Raw genomic sequence first — 21,567 nt, forward strand, 5'->3', positions numbered from 1 at the left:
GATGAATCAAAGCAACAGAAAATAATAGCAAAGTATGGCTCTTTATCAAAAAAATAAATAAACATAAAAAAGATAATACTCACTAGTAAAGGTACCTGTGAATCCACTAGGTCTCCTGCCGACCAGCGGGTGAGAGTATGAGTTTTGCCCTGATAATGTTACGGTTGGGGCAACAGGGTTGACAGCAGAAGCGCTGCTCACTTCTGGAAATTGAAAGACCAGTTTATTGTCCCTTGCTGAATTGGCATTTCTTCCAGCTGAATGCTTTTTGAGAGTGCCAAGCTCAGTGAAGGAGACCTCCTCCGGGGATGAAGGCTGAGAGGATGGAGACTGAGTCTGGTACCCACTGGAGGGGCTTCCTGGACTGGGGCTCGCACTTCCTGTTGACCCTGCATAGAGGATAACTCCTCCACCTGTGTGTGTGAAGAGGAAAAGAAAGAGAATACGTTATTTATTTCCCTATTTACTAAATTTAAGGTTCGCACAAATTCTGCACCCGCAGATTTCCACAGAAATGCAATTGCCAGCACACATCCCCTGCCCCTTGCATGTTAATTTATTTAACACTAAGTACAAATAGCCCATCTTGTTAGCAGAGACTATTTACACTAACTCTGCCCACCACTGCTCAGACCAAACTCAAGACAGCCATGAAAGATTTATTTGGGGTCAACTGCTGATCAAATGAAGGCGGGCTTATTTGAATTTTTTGCGATGGGGCAGAGATATTAAACTGGTTAACGGGTTAGACATTTAGTGGATTAAGAGACTGGATAACTAAGTGACTATTTGCACTTCAATAGTCTGGTGGAAACGTCCTGGTTACTTGCGTAACCTCCGTTCCCTGATGGAGGGAACGAGATGTTGTGTCGATGTAGTGACACTAGGGGTCACTCTTGGGAGCCCGAGACACCTCTGGTCTTTGATAAAAGGCCAATGAAAATTTGCATACCACTCCCCCGGACATACGGGTATAAAAGGAGCTGGCATGCAACCACTCATTCAGGTTTTGTGCTGAGGATCCGAGACAAGGTCCCGGCCATTTCAGCGAGTAGTTCAGCATTGTGGCAGGAGGGACACAACGTCTCATTCCCTCCATCAGGGAACGGAGGTTACGCAAGTAACCATAACTTTCCCTATCCGTCACTCACTCGACGTTGTGTCTATGTAGTGACACTAGGGGTCCCTATACGAAACGCCACAACTGGCTGAACTGTGTTACGTGAACTGGCGGTGTGTGACGGGCAGACCACTGTGTGCCTCGTAGCCAGCGCACCAGGCTGACACGTAACCTCCCCCAACACTGTTATGAGTGTAGAACGGCCCTTTGGGCACAAGTCGACTACCCAAAAGATAGAGACGGCTAGCCCAGTCATGGCCTCTTATCCCCTTTTTTTTCCTCTCCCCCAAAAAAAAGGAATTAACCGACTGGGGCCACCAGGTCTAGTCGGGGGGGTGTCACTCCCAAGGGGAAGACACCGTGGAGACCACTCCCCACCGAAAGGGGGGGGTATTTTGAATGGAAATACATCACATGGTCTTGCCAAGCTTTGTCGGAAGTATGCCATGTGGAGAAGTCCCATGGTAGGTCCTACCCTGCGGGGGAGGAGTTTCTACAAGCATGGTGACTGGGGCAGAGGGGCCACTGCCCAAGGAAGACGCAGTTTACCAAGCGGGAAACGAATTAGCGGAAAATATAAGTCGCATGGGGTTACCTACGGGGAACCACCACATGCGGAGCACCTACCCCAGTACAGGGCTTAGTCAGCACATGTACTGAGACGGCAGCGAGTTTCTCCGCAAACTCGTCTGCCACAGGGCTCGGAGGAAATCAACCAGGGAACAAAGTTTGTGAACACTACTGGGAGTCAACGGCGCACGTCTTCAGCTCAGGGGAGGTGAAAGGCACTATGCGCAAACTATACACCCGGCCAGCTGTCACGGACTTACCTGCGTGCCACTACATGGGATGAAATCGGTTCCACCCGGAGATTGTAGAACCTCGCAAAGGCGTTGGGTGTTGCCCAGCCCGCTGCTCTGCAAATGTCTGTTAGAGATGCGCCACTGGTCAAGGCCCAGGAGGCCGCTACACCCCTGGTAGAGTGGGCATGTAGCCCTATCGGGGGCGGCACATCCTGGGTGTGATATGCCATAGTTATGGCGTCAATAAACCAGTGGGCGATCCTCTGCTTGGAGACAGTGCTTCCTTTCCGCTGTCCACCAAAGCAGACAAAGAGCTGCTCAGAGACTCTAAAGCTCTGCGTGCGATCCAAATAGATGCGTAAAGCGTGCACCGGACACAGCAACATCAGGGCTGGGTCTGCCTCCTCCTGGGGCAGTGCTTACAGGTTCACCACCTGGTCCCTAAAAGGGGTCGTGGGAACCTTGGGCACATAGCCCGGTCGGGGTCTCAGGATCACGTGAGAGTAGCCCGGATCGAACTCCAGGCATGTTTCGCTGACAGAGAACGCTTGCAGGTCTCCTACCCTCTTGATGGAAGTGAGCGCAGTCAGGAGGGCAGTCTTCAAAGCGCGGTCAGGAGGGCAGTCTTCAAAGACTGCTCTCTGTACACCCTGAAGCACTACAGAGAGGTCCCATGAGGGAACGAGGCGCAGTCTGAAGGAATTCAGCCTCCTGGCGCCTCTCAGGAACCTGATGATCAGGTCGTGCTTCCCTAAGGACTTACCGTCCACTGTGTCGTGGTGTGCTGTTATAGCAGCAACGTACACCTTCAAGGTGGAAGGGGACAGCCGCCCTTCCAACCTCTCCTGCAGGAAGGAAAGCACCGATCCGACTGCGCATCTCTGGGGGTCTTCGCATCGGGAAGAACACCACTTAGCGAACAGACGCCACTTAAAGGCATACAGGCGCCTTATAGAGGGGGCCCTAGCCTGAGTGATCATGTCTACCACCGCTTAAGACTTCCGTGTCCCATCCAGGGGCCAGACCTGGAGATTCCAGAGGTCTGGTCGCGGGTGCCAGATGGTGCCCCGTCTCTGAGAAAGAAGGTCCTTCCTCAGGGGAATTTGCCGGGGGGGGGGGGGGGTGGATGTTGTGAGGAGCGTGAGGTCCAAGAACCACGTCTGGGTGGGCCAGTAGGGTGCTACCAGGACGACCTGCTCCTCGTCCTCCCTGACCTTGTCTGTGCAAGTAGGCTCACTGGGGGAAACGCATATTTGCGAAGTCCAGGGGGCCAGCTGTGTGCCAGCGCATCTATACCGAGAGGTGCCTCAGTCAGGGCGTACCAAAGTGGGCAGTGGGAGGATTCTTGGGAGGCAAACAGGTCTACCTGTGCCTGCCCGAATCGACTCCAAATCAGTTGCAAGCAACTCAAGGCAGCTGATATGCCAACGCAGCCGCGGGCCTGTCCATAAGCCGGCGGATGCGTGCCCGTTGCATACAGTGCCCCAGTCCATTTTGGAGGCATCTGTCATAACCACGACGCGCCTGGAGACCTGCTCAAGGGGAACGCCTGCCCGTAGGTCATGAGGTCGGTCCAAGGACTGAAGAGGCGGTGACAGATCGGCGTGATGGCCATGCGATGTGTCCCGCGGCGCCATGCCCATCTCGGGACTCGAGTCTGAAGCCAGTACTGAAGCTGTCTCATATGCATCAACCCGAGCGGAGTGGCCACCGCTGAGGATGCCATATGCCCCAGGAGCCTCTGAAAGAGTTTCAGTGGAGCCGCTGTTTTCTGTCTGAACGCCTTCAAACAGGTCAGCACCGACTGTGTGCGCTCGTTCGTGAGGCGCGCTGTCATCGAGACTGAGTCCAACTCCAAACCGAGTAAAGAGATGCTCTGAACCGGGAGGAGCTTGCTCTTTTCCCAGTTGACCTGAAGCCCTAGTCGGCTGAGGTGCGAGAGCACCAGGTCCCTGTATGCACACAACACATCCCGAGAGTGAGCTAAGATTAGCCAATCGTCGAGATAGTTGAGGATGCGAATGCCTGCCTCCCTTAACGGGGCAAGGGCTGCCTCTGCGACCTTCGTGAAGACACGGGGGGACAAGGACAGGCCGAAAGGGAGGACCTTGTACTGATACGCTCGACCCTCGAATGCAAACCGCAGAAAGGGTCCACGCTCCACTGGCAGCGGGTGGCGCACCCGGGAACACGCAACAGTACTGCCAGCCACCTGACCGCCGACTCACAGGCACTCTGACAAAGTGAACGCCTCGAAAACACAAGCCTCTTTTCGCAGTCCCGTGTCGAGAACAGCCACAATGCATGAGAGAGAGGGAGAAAAGAGTAACATGCTGCTCACATTTGAAGATTGCTTAAAGCAGTAACAGAGGCCAAATTTATTCTCCCTTGTTTATATACTTGAGTAACCGGAAACTCGAGTGCATGCATGAATGGTCACGTTTTCACAACATATGGGCTTGTTTTGTTTTCGTCTCTCTCTCTCTCTTTTTTTTTTTTTTTTGTAAATGGTGACTCATGAGGTTTAGTATCTCTAGAACTTTAAACTGTTGCAGGACTAAACCAGGCTCATTTCGTTTACCTGTTTGCATAATCTCACATGCTTATCAAATGTGAAGGTCAAGGATGTAACCCTATATTTTAGACAGAAAAATACTATTTTAATAATACAATAGTAATACTATTCTTTATATTCAGGGGGATATGTCCCCCTCAGTGTCAATGGTGGTTAGCCTATGGCCCAAGTGAAGCCTAACACCTTCACAAAATGTATTATAAGAGACACTTCCTAATTCAACTGAACACAACACAGCATTTTCACCACCAATGTTGTATTTTAAGAGATTCACATAATTTCCCCAGACATCATGAAACTTTAACCTCTCCCAAGTGTAATGTATCTTATGCACATGGGTGAATGTGAGAGAATGAGAGTAGGGTGTCATTGAACATGAGTCATTTCAATTATTGTAAGAATTTGTCCTTCTGTCAAAACTGCTGTGAGGGAAAACCAACTGTTTGCTTCACACCCACAGAAATGAGTCCTCCAGATATACTGAATGCTGACAAGTGCTTACAAGAAAACTGTATAGAAAAAAACCTGTCTTGCATACTGAATATTTAATTACTGTTTAAATGGACTTTAATCATAGCAGTGTCACAGACAGTGTCTGTATAGACTAATATACATTTTTGTTGCACTGTGTGGTATGGTGCTGTTGTTCTGTATTGTATAGTGTTGTAATACTCTTGTTCTTCATAGTGTAAAACGAATTGCTTTACTTGACCAATTAAAGCTGATCCCAGTGTATTTACTCTCAAAATTGTTGTCCATTATATTTGTTGCCACATTATTGTTTGAGTACACATGTACAACAGTACATTTTCTAGACTTTGATGTGCACAAAATGTCCTCTAAATGTGTGTGTTGTGAGAATGAGAGAGAAGCCCACTCATCTTTCCCAACTGTATAGTTCATTATAAGCTTTCAGGGGCATTAATACTAGCTGTTCGGTCAACAGTGAAGTTCATGGGTCAGTGGTTGTTAATAGGTTTATCTGAGAGTTTGACAGTTCTTTTTTTTATTTTATTTTTTAAAGGCAGTGATCCAAGCACACATTAGGTAAAGGACATTTTAAACAATTTGATAGGTGAGCTTTCGATTCAGATTAAAGATTCAGTAGGGAGGCTATGATTTCATGCCTCCTTGTTTCTCAAGGTTTGTACAGAGAGCTGAATGTCCTCAGAGATGCTGCCTTTGAAAAGTAGGTCAATAAACAGAATATACAGGATATCTTCTTGGAGACACTTCCCCACATGCAGTACAATATGTGAATATAGACTTCATGCTACAAATGAACAAATATCTTGTTGTTATCATTCACTTTTCATGTAATTCACTTAATAATTTGTAACAGCAATAGTAAGCCCTTTAATTAATAATAATGAGTGCATTAAGCATCAGATTTGATGAACATAAAGAGCACTTAAGGCCGATTTATACTTCTGCGTCAAACCTACGCCGTAGCCTGACGTGCACCTCTTCAAAAATTTAACTGCACGTCACGTCAACGCAGACCACAACAGCTGTGATTGGTCCATTTTAACCAGAGACTGCCCCTAGGATATCAAGGATGTGTGAGGCAGTGTCACATTTTGCATCATATCACATTGTATTTGGACTCGTGACCATTAAAGAAATGTTCTCAATCGGGAGCATCTGCTGATTTTTTTATTTTTTTATTCTTTCATGAAGTTACAATCGAAACAGGACAAAAGATACCTGTTTACAGCTATACACTCCAAAAGCTTTTTTTCTCCAGGCCTTTACTTGATATTAATTTGATATGTGAGTGAAATAATGATTTGTATTCTACTGGCGAACTTTCCGATCGGCACGATGATTTGACCATATGTTTGACAGTATGTGTTCAGTAAATAATCATATTTCATAAGTTATGGAAAAGGAACACTTCTAATTTGTCAGCAAATAAAAAGCTCCTGGTAAGAGTTGGTTACATTGCCTATATGCACTTTAAAGTCTTTAAATCAACACCTATTTTGTGTTATTCAGGCGAGTAGTTATTAATTAATTTGACGATTACTTTTTCATCAAGGAACGTCAAAAGTATGCCAAAATATTTATGTAGTATGATTTAAGCGACTCAAATGCAGTAATTTCCTCATTTATTGTTGATGCTCATTTTTGATGCTACAGTAAATTAATTAATACTTTTGAATCCAGAAATTACTTTGCTTGCATTTATTTAGTTTATTTATGAAACATAGTTAGCATTTGGCTGTGTATTCACAGAACTATAAATGCAAACCAACGCGTTGGCCACTACGCGGAGCCTACGCCTTAGGTTCGATGCAGAAGTATAAACCAGCCTTTACAGGTGTGTGCATTTGGGGCAATGTGCACATGGATTTATATGTACATGCGACTTAAATATTTGCTCTTAAACTTACAGCTATTTATTTTAGACTATTTGGCTCAATCATGTTATCTAAATCCAATTTTTAAAAGCCCGATCTATTACGGTGTTAAATAAAAATAAAATAAAAATAATAATACTAATATTGTATTATGTGTGTTTGGCAGATCATGGAGAAGAGTAGAAAGATCTGAGCTTAATCAAAGCCTCTTTGACGCAGTGACCAGCCTACTCATGAAAACACGCGGGTCGCCGGAACACAAACACACGCGAAGGTGGGGGTGTGCCTGGTAAATCAAGCGTGGCACGTGCAGTTCGGTTTTGATCCGCGTGACAGTGAAAGTCTGGCGCTGACGACATCACGCCTGAATGACATGTAGGTGGCGAACTGAACTTTCTAAGAAATCACTGGCACCACATAATCAAAAACAATTTCAGCTATAATTAATTCAATGGTTAAATGTTATCCTCAAGTGATCAGCAAAATAGCAAATTGATTATGTCATGGACTGCCTCAAACAAATGTGTTATAATGTATAGCGAGAAAATGCATCCCCCACCAATAAAAAATTAAATAAAAATCTTATATAGAAGTATAGAATGTATCATTACCATAGCACCCACAGATGAAAGTTCATTTTACAATAAGCCATTCGTCCAGTATTTTAAAATCACATTAAACTACGTTGGATATTCTCGTCTATCAATAATGAACGAATAATTAGATAACACAGCAGGCTATTCAACCCAAACAATTTGTGCCTCTTCAGATAAAGTAGCCCATAAAGTGATGCTTATAAACATAACTGGGATTTACTGCATTATACAAATGTAATGCTATATAAAGATGTTATTGTGTTTGCGTTCATGAAAAATTATCGTTTTCCTCTCACAAGTTCAAAGAAGTTATTGACATGCAAAATCATGCAAGCGTTTCCGTGAATGAAAAACGCACAGGTGCACGAGCTTGACTTGGTCAATGAATAGCAGTGTGAACACACGACCGCAGTAAATTTAGTTTGACGTTCGACATTCGTTAGATATTCGGTTTCGCTTACCCGCGCTCCCTTCAGTCGACAATCTTACAAAGATGTTATTAGCACACTTGGTTTAAAGGGAGTACAACTATACTATATGGGCATACAAATTGGATTCGGAACAGTCAACGCTTGGCGTGGCTACAAAATTATGCCTGAAATGCTCTGATGCGCTTTGACTGCCTAGCAGATGTAAGGGACCGTCTGAAAACTCCACCCACTACGCTAAAACATAGGAGATGTCCACTCATTAGTTCAATTGACGTGCAAGTTATACATGGGAAAGAAAAAAAAAAAGTAAAATACATTTTCTCATTCTAAAGGTTGTAGTAACTTCAGAGGATAGATGGATTTACTACAGGTGAGATTATTACAGTATGATCAATTATATAAGTACAGTAATCAATTATTTTAGAAAACAAATCACTAAAATTCACCAAAATGATATTTTAACATTCTGAAAGGTGTAGTAACTTCCCAGAGGATAGACAGACTCACTACAGGTGAGATTATTACAGTATGATCAATTATATAAGTACAGTAGTCAATTATTTTAGAAAAAAAATCACTAAAATTCACCAAAATCATATTTTAACATTCTAATGGCTGTAGTAACTTCCCAGAGGATAGATGGACTTATTACAGGTGAGATTATTACAGTATCATCAATTATATAAGTACAGTAATCAATTATTTTAGAAAAATATTCACTAAAATTCACCAAAATGATATTTTCTCATACTAAAGACTGTAGTAACTTCCCAGAGGATAGATGGACTTACTACAGGTGAGAATATCACAGTACCATCAATTACATAAGTACAGTAATCAATTATTTTAGAAACATATTCACTAAAATTTACCAAAATTATATTTTAACATTCTAAAGGCTGAAGTAACTTCCCAGAGGATAGACAGACTTACTACAGGTAAGATTATTACAGTATGATCAATTATATAAGTACAGTAATCAATTATTTTAGAAAAATATTCACTAAAATTCACCAAAATTATATTTTCTCATTTTAAATGTTGTAGTAACCTTTCAGAGGATATACAGATTTACAACAGGTGAGATTATATCAGTGTGTTCTATTTTATGAATACAGAAATCAATTATTTTAGAAACAATTCTATACATTTCTGTTAATACTATATCTGCTTCCTGTTTTATAGGCTTAACAGGAGAGATGGCATAATAAAGTCTGATTGCTGACAGCAAGAGAAATCTCCACTATTGCTTCCTAGAGCACGGTTCTTATAAAATTGCTGTTGTGGAGAGGATGCTTTAACATCTGACTTCAGTAAATGTATATCAAGTCTGGTATAGCTGTCTTTTCTGATAATTTCCTTTACATATATTTAGTCATCTGATGTACTGTTGCGTCCTGTGCCTCAATGATAGTCAGACTCAGTGGTTCCTACAAAGTCATCCACCAGCTTTTTGTAATCAGAGTCTTCTCCATTTTCAATGCAACATCCAGTTGAAGTTTCGACTGCAAACTTAATGCAAGGAAACTGTGTTTGTATGAGTATTTCTCCAACTGGATGTTTCATCAGATATTTCATTTTATATGAAGTGAGATAAGACCTGATATAAAAGTAATTGTAACGTTGAGACAGGCTGAAGGCAGGAACAGATGATGACAAGTGAACCCAAGTGCAGTATTTATTAACAACGTGAAATCCAAAACGAAACAAACATAAATGACTTGACTTGACAACGTTACACCAAAACAATACTTGACAAAAGACAATGGCAAACATGAGGGCTTAAATACATGAACATGTGTAACCACATGACAGAGACAACCAATAACGAGACTAAACTAATGAACATGATAACAAGGCAATGAAACAAGAACCAATGATAAAACAGAACTGATAACAAGACTCATAACCATAGACCAATGAAGAGACAGGACTAATAAACATGGTGGAAAATGTTTAAAACACATTAAAACATGACAGTAATATTACTGTGATAATTCCCAGTAACAAATAAGTAGGACATCTGTGGTATTTATTTTTTTCAAAAACTCTTTTATAATGATTCCCAAGTTGTTATGTTAATGCTGTCATAAAATGTTTTCTAAACTTAGGTATATTCACTACATTTCCATTAACAAAATGTATAACAAATTCATAACAAATTTTCCACCAAAAAAGTTTATTGCCATTATTCTATATTTTTATTCCTTCTGTAAGACTATTTTAAATTAATTTGGGATCTTCTTTAAAGAATGTGACAGGCAAGTCAATTTGCAGTGTTTTTCATTTTATTTCAGTAAATAACTGAAGTTATTGCTAATTATTTGACTTTGAGTGACATTGGAGATTTTAAGGGATACAATGGTTTTAATCGATGGTTGTTTCAGTCAGGACCATTTGCATCAAGTGTATCAATTTTACTTTCATTTGAAGTAATAATTTCATTGTATGCTTCTTTTCTAGGCTCTCACTACCCAGCCATTCATGGATAGAGCAGGAAGAACAGAACTGAATGTATAGTGAAAGTCCAATCAGAGGGCAAATTCATTAAATCAGGGCAAGAAAAACATAAAGTAGCATTGGTCGCAACAGGCAGGGAGGCAGAAAACCAGATGAAAAAAGCCTTAATTTAAAGACACACAAGAAACATACAAAACTCCCTGAACAAGTAGCAGGTACAGACAGAAAGCAGATGATGTAACACGTGATAATCTATCAAAAAGCTAAATAACGGGCAGTGTATAAATTCATAGGGGAAAAGAAGACACTAGCACAATAATTATGTGAGTGGAGGTGGAAAAGCACAACTATTTATTGTTTTATAAAATAATTCATTATTGTACTCATATTTTTATAAATACAGTAATAATCGCACCTGTATGAAGTCTGTCTATCCTCTGGGCAGTTACTACAACCTTTAGAATGAGAAAATATCATTTTGGCGAATTTAAGTGAATATATTCCTTAAATAATTGAATACTGTACTCATATAATTGACCATAATGTAATAATCTCATCTGTAGTAAGTCTGTCTATCCTCTGGGAAGTTACTACAGCCTTTAGAATGTTAAAATATAATTTTTGTGAATTTTTGTGAATATTTTTTTTAAAATAATTAATTACTGTACTTATATAATTGATGATACTGTAATAATCGCACCTGTAGTAAATCTATCTATCCCCTGGGAAGTTACTACACCCTTTAGAATGTGAAAATATAATTTTGGTGAATTTTAGTGATTTTTTTTTAAATAATTGATTACTGTACTTATATAATTGACCATCCTGTAATAATCTCACCTGTAGTAAATTAATCTATTCTCTAGGTAGTTATTACAGCCTTTAGAATGAGAAAATATCATTTTGGTGAATTTTGGTTAATTTATATATAAAATAATTGAATACTGTACTTATATAATTGATGATACTGTAATAATCTCACATGTAGTAAGTCAGTCTATCCTCTTAGAAGTTACTGCAACCTTTAGAATGAGAAAATATAATTTTGGTGAATTTTAGTGAATATTTTTCTAAAAAAAAATTATTACTGTACTTATATAATTGATCATACTGTAATAATCTCACCTGTAGTAAATGCATCTATTTACTAGGAAGTTACTACAGCAATTAGAATGCTAAAATATTATTTTGGTGAATTTTAGTGAATATTTTTCTAAAAATAATTGATTACTGTACTTATGTAATTGATCATACTGTAATAATCTCACCTGTAGTAAATGCATCTATTTACTAGGAAGTTACTACAGCAATTAGAATGTTAAAATATTATTTTGGTGAATTTTAGTGAATATTTTTCTAAAATAATTGATTACTGTACTTATGTAATTGATCATACTGTAATAATCTCACCTGTAGTAAGTGCATCTATTTACTAGGAAGTTACTACAGCCTTTAGAATGTTAAAATATTATTTTGGTGAATTTTAGTGAATATGTTTCTAAAATAATTGATTACTGTACTTATGTAATTGATCATACTGTAATAATCTCACCTGTAGTAAATCCATCAATCCTCTAGGAAGTTACTACAGCCTTTAGAATGTGAAAATATCATTTTGGTGAATTTTAGTGATTTCTTTTCTAAAATAATTGATTACTGTACTTATATAATTGACAATACTGTAATAATCTCACCTGTAGTAAATTCATATATCCTCTGGGAAGTTATTACACCCTTTAGAATGTTAAAATATAATTTTGGTGAATTTTAGTGATTTTTTTTTCTAAAATAATTGATTACTGTACATATATAATTGATTATACTGTAATAATCTCACCTGTAGTAAATTCATCTATCCTCTGGGAATTTACTACACCCTTGAGAATGAGAAAATATCATTTTGGTGAATTTTACAGAATATTGTTCTAAAATAATTGATTATGTGTATTTATGTAATTGATGATACTGTAATAATCTCACCTGTAGTAAATCCATCTATCCTCTAGGAAGCTACTACAGCCTTTAGAATATGAAAATATCATTTTGGTGAATTTTAGTGATTTTATTTCTAAAATAATTGATTACTGTACTTATATAATATCATACTGTAATAATCTCACTTGTAGTGAGTCAGTCTATCCTCTGGGAAGTTACTAGAAAAATCTGAATATGAAAATATTATTTTGGTGAATTTTAGTGAATATGTTTCTAAAATAATTGATTACTGTACTTATGTAATTGATCATACTGTAATAATCTCACCTGTAGTAAATCCATCAATCCTCTAGGAAGTTACTACAGCCTTTAGAATGTGAAAATATCATTTTGGTGAATTTTAGTGATTTCTTTTCTAAAATAATTGATTACTGTACTTATATAATTGACAATACTGTAATAATCTCACCTGTAGTAAATTCATATATCCTCTGGGAAGTTATTACACCCTTTAGAATGTTAAAATATAATTTTGGTGAATTTTAGTGATTTTTTTTTCTAAAATAATTGATTACTGTACATATATAATTGATTATACTGTAATAATCTCACCTGTAGTAAATTCATCTATCCTCTGGGAATTTACTACACCCTTGAGAATGAGAAAATATCATTTTGGTGAATTTTACAGAATATTGTTCTAAAATAATTGATTATGTGTATTTATGTAATTGATGATACTGTAATAATCTCACCTGTAGTAAATCCATCTATCCTCTAGGAAGCTACTACAGCCTTTAGAATATGAAAATATCATTTTGGTGAATTTTAGTGATTTTATTTCTAAAATAATTGATTACTGTACTTATATAATATCATACTGTAATAATCTCACTTGTAGTGAGTCAGTCTATCCTCTGGGAAGTTACTAGAAAAATCTGAATATGAAAATATAATTTTGGTGAATTTTAGTGAATATTCTTCTAAAATAAATGATTACTGTACTTATATAATTAATCATACTGTAATAATGTCACCTGAAGTAAGTCCATCTATCCTTTGGGAAGTTACTACACCCTTGAGAATGAGAAAATATCATTTTGGTGAATTTTAGTGAAAATGTTTCAAAAATAATTGATTACTGTACTTATGTAATTGATCATACTCTAATAATCTCACCTGTAGTAGGTGCATCTATCCTCTAGAAAGTTTCTACAGCATTTAGAATGTTAAAATATTATTTTTATGAATTTTAGTGAATAGTTTTCTAAAATAATTGATTACTGTACTTATATAATTGATCATACCATAATAATCTCACTTGTAGTAAATTCATCAATCCTCTAGAAAGTTACTACAGCCTTTAGAATGTGAAAATATAATTTTGTTGAATTTTAGTGATTTGTTTTTCTAAAATAATTGATTACCGTACTTATATAATTGACCATCCTGTAACAATCTCACCTGTAGTAAATTAATCTATTCTCTAGGTAGTTATTACACCCTTTAGAATGATAAAATATAATTTTGGTGAATTTTATTGATGTCTTTTCTAAAATAATTGATTACTGTACTTATATAATTGACAATACTGTAATAATCTCACCTGTATTAAATTCATCTATCCTCTGGGAAGTTATTACACTCTTTGGTGAAATTTAGTGATTTTTTTTCTAAAATAATTGATTACTGTACTTATATAATTGATTATACTGTAATAAACTCACCTGTAGTAAATCCGTCTATACTCAGGGAAGTTACTACACCCTTGAGAATGAGAAAATATCATTTTGGTCAATTTTACTGAATATTTATCTAAAATAATTGATTATGTGTACTTATGTAATTGATGATACTGTAATAATCTCACCTGTAGTAAGTCCATCTATCATCTAGGAAGTTACTACAGCCTTTAGAATGTGAAAATATCATTTTGGTGAATTTTAGTGAATATTTTTCTAAAATAATTGATTACTGTACTTATATAATATCATACTGTAATAAACTCACCTGTAGTAAGTCAGTCTATCCTCTGGGGAGTTACTACAACAATCTGAATATGAAAATATCATTTGTGTGAATTTTAGTGAATATTTTTCTACAATAATTGATTACTGTACTTATATAATATCATATTGTAATAATCTCACCGGTAGTAAGTCTGTCTATCCTCTGGGAAGTTACTACACCCTTTAGCATGTTAAAATATAATTTTGGTGAATTTTAGTGATTGTTTTTCTAAAATAATTGATTACTGTACTTTTATAATATCATACTGTAATAATCTCACCTGTAGTAAGTCGGTCTATCCTCTGAGAAGTTACTACAACCTTTAGAATGAGAAAATATCATTTTGATGAATTTTAGTGAATATTTTTCTAAAATAATTGATTACTGTACTTATGTATTTGATCATACTGTAATAATCTCACCTGTAGGAAGTGCATCTGTCCTCTAGGAAGTTACTACAGCCTTTAGAATGTTAAAATATTATTTTGTTGAATTTTAGTGAATATTTTTCTAAAATAATTGATTACTGTACTTATATAATTGACCATACTGTAATAATCTCACCTGTAGTAAGTTTATCTATCCTCTAGGAAGTTACTACACACTTTAGAATGTTAAAATATTATTTTGGTGAATTTTAGTGATTTGTTTTCTAAAATAATTGATTACTGTACTTATATAATATCACACTGTAATAATCTCATCTGTACTAAGTCAGTCTATCCTCTGGGAAGTTACTACAACAATCTGAATATGAAAATATAATTTTGGTGAATTTTAGTGAATATTCTTATAAAATAATTGATTACTGTACTTATATAATATCACACTGTAATAATCTCACCTGTACTAAGTCGGTCTATCCTCTGGGAAGTTACTACAACAATCTGAATATGAAAATATCATTTTGGTGAATTTTAGTGAATATGTTTCTAAAATAATTGATTATTGTACTTATATAATTGATTTTACTGTAATAATGTCACCTGAAGTAAGTCCATCTATCCTTTGGGAAGTTACTACAGACTTTAGAATGAGAAAATATCATTTTGGTGAATTCTGGTAAATGTATTTATTAAATAATTGAATACTGTACTTATATAATTGATGATACTGTAATAATCTCACCTGTAGTAAATTCATCAATCCAATGGGAAGTTATTACACCCTTTAGAATGTTAAAATATAATTTTGGTGAATTTTAGTGATTTTTTTCTAAAATAATTGATTACTGTATTTATATAATTGATTATACTGTAATAATCTCACCTGTATTAAATTCATCTATCATCTAAGAAGTTACTACAGCCTTTAGAATGTGAAAATATGATTTTGGTGAATTTTAGTGATTTTTTTTTCTAAAATAATTGATTACTGTATTTATATAATTGACCATCCTGTAATAATCTCACCTGTAGTAATTAATCTATCCTCTAGGTTGTTATTACAGCCATTAGAATGAGAAAATATAATTTTGGTGAATTTTGGTTAATTTATTTATAAAATAATTGAATACTGTACTTATATAATTGATGATACTGTAATAATATCACATGTAGTAAGTCCGTCTATCCTCTGAGAAGTTACTATAACCTTTAGAATGAGAAAATATCATTTTGCTGAATTTTAGTGAATATTTTTTCTAAAATAATTGACTATTGTTCTTATGCAATTGATCATACTCTAATAATCTCACCTGTAGTAAGTCCATCTATCCTCTAGGAAGTTACTACAGCCTTTAGAATGTTAAAATATAATTTTGGTGAATTTTAGTGATTTATTTTCCTAAAATAATGTATAACTGTACTAATATAATTTACCATACTGTAATAATCTCACCTGTAGTAAATTCATCTATCCTCTGGGAAGTTACTACACCCTTTAGAATGTTAAAATATAATTTTGGTGAATTTTAGTGATTGTTTTTTTTTCTAAAATAATTGATTACTGTACTCATGTAATTGATCATACTGTAATAATCTCACCTGTAGTAAGTCCATATATCCTCTGGGAAGTTATTATAACATTCTGAATGTGAATATGTATTTTAGTTATTTTTTTTTTTTTTTTTTTTATTTTATTTTATTTTCATGTATAACTTGCACGTCAATTGAACGAATGAGTGGACATCTCCTATGTTTTAGCGTAGTGAGTGGTGTTTTCATACGGTCCCTTACATCTGCTAGGCAGTCAAAGCACATTGGAGCATTTCAGGCATAATTTTACAGCCACACCAAGCGCTGACTGTTCTGAATCCAATTTTTATGCCCATATAGTACAGTTGTACCTCCTTTAAACCAAGTGTGCTAATGACATCTTTATAAGTTTGTCGACTGAAGGGAGCGCGGGAACGCGAAACCGAATAACTAACGAATGTCGAATGTCAAACTAACTTTACCACGGTGAACACAAGTAATCCGGCCGGAAAGGAAATACCGGATGCCAGCCAAGTTAAAGTTTTGGTTGGATTGAACTTTTCTCCCACTGGAAACCTTGTGTACTAAATTTACAAATGAAACTGAACGGAAACAGTTCCGACACCACCACCACCTGTCCAGAACAGTTTTATAAAACATCCTTTTCATGCGTAATAAATGTATAACAATAATGAAAAGAGCACGCTAGCTTGCCGACAGCACTCTCAGCTGAGAGCTGCAAGTGATTTTGACCCTAGTTTGTTTTGTTTAGGGGAAGGTGTAGGGGTGGGCTTTAGGGATAGGGACCGATGACTCTTTAGTAAGGTTATGTTTGGGCGTGGGTGTTGGGATGGGCTTTAAGGGATGGCGACCAATCCGTTAGTGGGGAGAAAGTATTTGGCAGGAAGTAAGATTCGGCACAACAAGGAAGTGTCTGTCCAACATCGGTCACCCGTCACGCAACGGCGCAACACAGTGCAACACGAAAACACGCACTTCGTTGACATCAATAAACTCAAAAAAATAAATAAAAAAACAAATCATAAAGATGCTTAGTAAAATAAGGAATTTAAATGAATGACAAAGTTGGCTCAAATAAAACATAACTATATACATAACTATAAACCTGCCGAATGACATCTATTGCATCGGTGCAAGTATTTGCCTTTTTAACATATTTAATCGACATTGATGTATATTCATGTTGGACTCACCTGGACTGTTGTCCATCTTTCTGTCCCTGATGTTGCTGATGAAAATGCAAATAAGCAGTCTATAACTCTCTCTGTTTTAATTTCCTTCCATACAAGTGAGAACTTCATGAAGTCAGGAAACCTCTTGTAAAAGTCATCAAATATGCCTTTGCACAATGCACGAAAGTGTCGCACTCCTCAAAAATAAACAAAAAGTTCAGTCTAGATCAGGTGGATAGTCACAAGTCAGATGTCCTTCAGGTATAAGCAGGGCAATGTGTTGTCTTCAGTGTTTGAGAGCTGTCCTTAAAGGCTGTATAGTGTACATTACATTAATGCTTTCCTTCAATAAAAAGCCCAAGAATTCAAAGCCAATTCTATTGTGCTGGCATCATTCTCCAGGATGGAACTGCATGCACAAGCATCACACACACACACACACACACACACACCAGACTCGTTTTCAGGTGTCTTAGAAATGTGATTGAGCTTTTTCCCCCTTTGGTTTTTCCTCCCTTTCTGTCCTTTAAATTGTTTTGTTATTGTATAGCAATGTCTATAATTCCGTCTCACATGCCCGCTTTCTTTCCAAGTCAAACTCCTATTGTAACTGCTGCACCTCCTCTTTCCTGTTCTCTATTCACAGTGGCAGATGACTGCGTGTGGACTCGTTTGACATTGGAATGCCTGCTGCATGCACGAGCTGCATGTGAGTTCTGCCCTACTGACACACATTTTATGCAAATTAGCTCTTCTCTGATCAGAGGGGGAGGAGAGCTGCAGGGGAAGCACATGGAGTGGAGGAGGAGCGCATCGTGACTGCTGTTTATTTCCCTCCAGTAATTTATATTCTCTGAAATCCTCCTCACTGCAGTGCACAGCAATAGGGTTGGAGCCATAGAGGGCCTGCCCAAATTAACACCACTTCAAACAGCCTGAACAAAGGGAATATATGTTCTGAAAAGCTTCATGGGGGTCTCACGTTTTTTGCCTGCATCACACACATTTCGTGGGATTAATTTAGATACCAATATTTTGATTCAAGAGAACACGACCATCCTAAGGTTATTGAACAATAATGGCTGATATGTATATCATCTACTTTAACAGCACACATTTTACAGTCTACTGCATTCGATCAGCATTCATCTTAATATATTTATCTTTTGCAAAGGTGATGATTACTAGTATCAAAGTACACTATATTGCCAAAAGTATTCGCTCACCTGCCTTTAGACGCATATGAACTTAAGTGACATCCCATTCTTAATCCATAGGGTTTAATATGACGTCGGCCCACCCTTTGCAGCTATAACAGCTTCAGCTATTCTGGGAAGGCTTTCCACAAGGTTTAGGAGTGTGTTTATGGGAATTTTTGACCATTCTTCCAGAAGCGCATTTGTGAGGTCAGACACTGATGTTGGACGAGAAGGCCTGGCTCGCAGTCTTCGCTCTAATTCATCCCAAAGGTGCTCTATCGGGTTGAGGTCAGGACTCTGTGCAGGCCAGTCAAGTTCTTCCACACCAAACTCGCTCATCCATGTCTTTATGGACCTTGCTTTGTGCACTGGTGCGCAGTCATGTTGGAACAGGAAGGGGCCATCCCCAAACTGTTCCCACAAAGTTGGGAGCATGGAATTGTCCAAAATCTCTTGGTATACTGAAGCATTCAGAGTTCCTTTCACTGGAACTAAGGGGCCAAGCCCAGCTCCTGAAAAACAACCCCACACCATAATCCCCCCTCCACCAAACTTCACAGTCAGCACAATGCAGTCAGACAAGTACCGTTCTCCTGGCAACCACCAAACCCAGACTCGTCCATCAGATTGCCAGATGGAGAAGCGTGATTCGTCACTCCAGAGAACGCGTCTCCACTGCTCTAGAGTCCAGTGGCGGCGTGCTTTACACCACTGCATCCAACGCTTTGCATTGCACTTGGTGATGTATGGCTTGGATGCAGCTGCTCGGCCATGGAAACCCATTCCATAAAGCTCTCTACGCACTGTTCTTGAGCTAATCTGAAGGCCACATGAACTTTGGAGGTCTGTAGCGATTGACTCTGCAGAAAGTTGGCGACCTCTGCGCACTGTGTGCCTCAGCATCCGCTGACCCCGCTCTGTCATTTTACGTGGCCTACCACTTCGTGGCTGAGTTGCTGTCATTCCCAATCGCTTCCACTTTGTTATAATACCACTGACAGTTGACTGTGGAATGTTTAGTAGCGAGGAAATTTCACGACTGGACTTGTTGCACAGGTGGCATCCTATCACAGTACCACGCTGGAATTCACTGAGCTCCTGAGAGCGGCCCATTCTTTCACAAATGTTTGTAGAAGCAGTCTGCATGCCTAGGTGCTTCATTCTATACACCTGTGGCCGTGGAAGTGATTGGAACACCTGAATTCAATTATTTGGATGGGTGAGCGAATACTTTTGGCAATATAGTGTATGTGGTAGAACTGCTTCATTATTGTTGATATATAAATCAAAATAAATGTGCATTATTTGATATATAATAGGCTACTATGCATGTCGTTGGCACCCCTAATGAAAGCATCACAAAAAATATAGCAGGGGTCTTCAGCCATTTTCAGACCAAGGACCCCTTGGTATGTAGAGAGACGGAGAAGTGACCACCGTTGCATATTGTCTGAAAATTGAGTATTGCATTTTATGCCTATAAAAACCTAAAAGATACCATATTATTGTATGTACATATTTTATGATGTTTACATTGCAAAGCCATTAAAACAATCATTTAATTAAGTATAGCAGAGGTCTGCAACCTTTTTGACGTGAAATGCTATTTTTAATTTTCCTTATTAATCACTCTGTCACACACCCCCTCCAAAAAACAAACAAACAAACAAATAGATAGACAGACAGACAGATCCTGTCCATGCAGAAAACTTTTATAAGGTTACTGATAGGCCTATACCTGGAGTCTTCATCTCATGTTAGTGATCAATTTTATACATATGTTTCAAAATTACTGTTAATTACTGTAGGAGTAAAACTTTGTAATGAGGAGAAAATGACTGTAAGCACCTTTAATTATGTTGATTTGACAGTCACCGTCAGTGTAGCCTATGGCAGCTTGATCAATTCAGTAGTAACTATATTTTTAGACAAATATTACATATACAGTACATGTACATATTAAGTAATATATACATGTACCCCCCCCCCACCCCACACACACACACACCCACCCCACAAACACTCTTTTATAACACTAACCATTAATTTTCCAAAAACAACAGGAACATATCAAACAGAACACTTGCAGTAAGCTATATTTAAAATGCACGTATATTAAATTCATGCAATAATAGAAAAATGTTTAAAGTGCACGTTGTAATAAAAAATAAAAAAATAGATTCAAAGTGCACTCAGGACTCCTTTTTCACTATTTCACAGCACACAGCATCACTTGACACTTAGCCATGGTACGGGTCATCTGATATTATTAAAGAGATCTGACTGCTTTCTGTTGTTGTGGTGATGCTGCTAGGGAGTGATGATGTGATGGAAGTACCTGCTGTAGTGGTACTGCTGAAGGCACTGCTGGATGTGTGAAGATCCTCTTCATCATGAGCAGAGCAGGAGGCTGCACTGGAAGTCCATGGAACTGCTAAATAATTAGAGTAAATAATTATATAAATTCAGATATCAGTAAATAATTATATACATTCAGATATCAGATAAATTTAGCTTGAAAATTATCATTCAGCATGAATATTCTCATTGTAACAGAGAATTAGGTAAAACATTTTTTAGAGAAGGCCATTTCGATATCAGTAATACCACATTGTGATACATTGAATTCACATTCAATATGTACTTGTCTGGGGTGTTATAAAGACTTCAGTAATGCTCTTAGAGAGAGAAAAGAAAGCATGGAGCATTTAAGCTACAATCTTTCACTAACAAACATTCATTTTTGTAACATACAGTATAGGTTCAAAAGCTGGCAATACCATTTCACAACCACTCTTTATATGAAAAATAAATGATCTAATCCATAGAAGCTGCTTATCTAAACTCGACAGAAACTAGCTGTGATGTAATAACTCTCTTCAGTATGTCCCCCTCTCTTTCTGTACATATGTAACACCATGAGAGTCGCATAATTTAGAGGAAAACTGAATGACAATCCAATCTTT

The 21,567-nt window shown here is 37.6% G+C and overlaps 1 protein-coding gene across 2 annotated transcripts in view; it reads right to left on the reverse strand.

Moving 5' to 3' along the window:
- Positions 1–17,578, reverse strand: part of nr1d4b (nuclear receptor subfamily 1, group D, member 4b) — a 32,904-nt gene extending 15,326 nt beyond the window's left edge. Inside the window, exons 1-2 of one of the 2 annotated variants that reach the window (XM_051676624.1) lie at positions 17,424–17,578; positions 96–413 (exon numbers count right to left, since the gene is read on the reverse strand). In XM_051676624.1, coding sequence (XP_051532584.1) covers positions 96–413; positions 17,424–17,439 — 334 coding nt within the window. In that variant the 5' untranslated portion in view covers positions 17,440–17,578. Of the gene's footprint in view, positions 1–83; positions 414–17,423 lie in introns of both variants that reach the window. The other variant, XM_051676623.1, reaches the window with a different exon arrangement.
- Positions 17,579–21,567: the final 3,989 nt, after the last annotated feature.

The sequence above is a fragment of the Myxocyprinus asiaticus genome, chromosome 37, assembly GCF_019703515.2.
Source record: "Myxocyprinus asiaticus isolate MX2 ecotype Aquarium Trade chromosome 37, UBuf_Myxa_2, whole genome shotgun sequence".
Lineage (NCBI taxonomy): Eukaryota > Metazoa > Chordata > Actinopteri > Cypriniformes > Catostomidae > Myxocyprinus > Myxocyprinus asiaticus.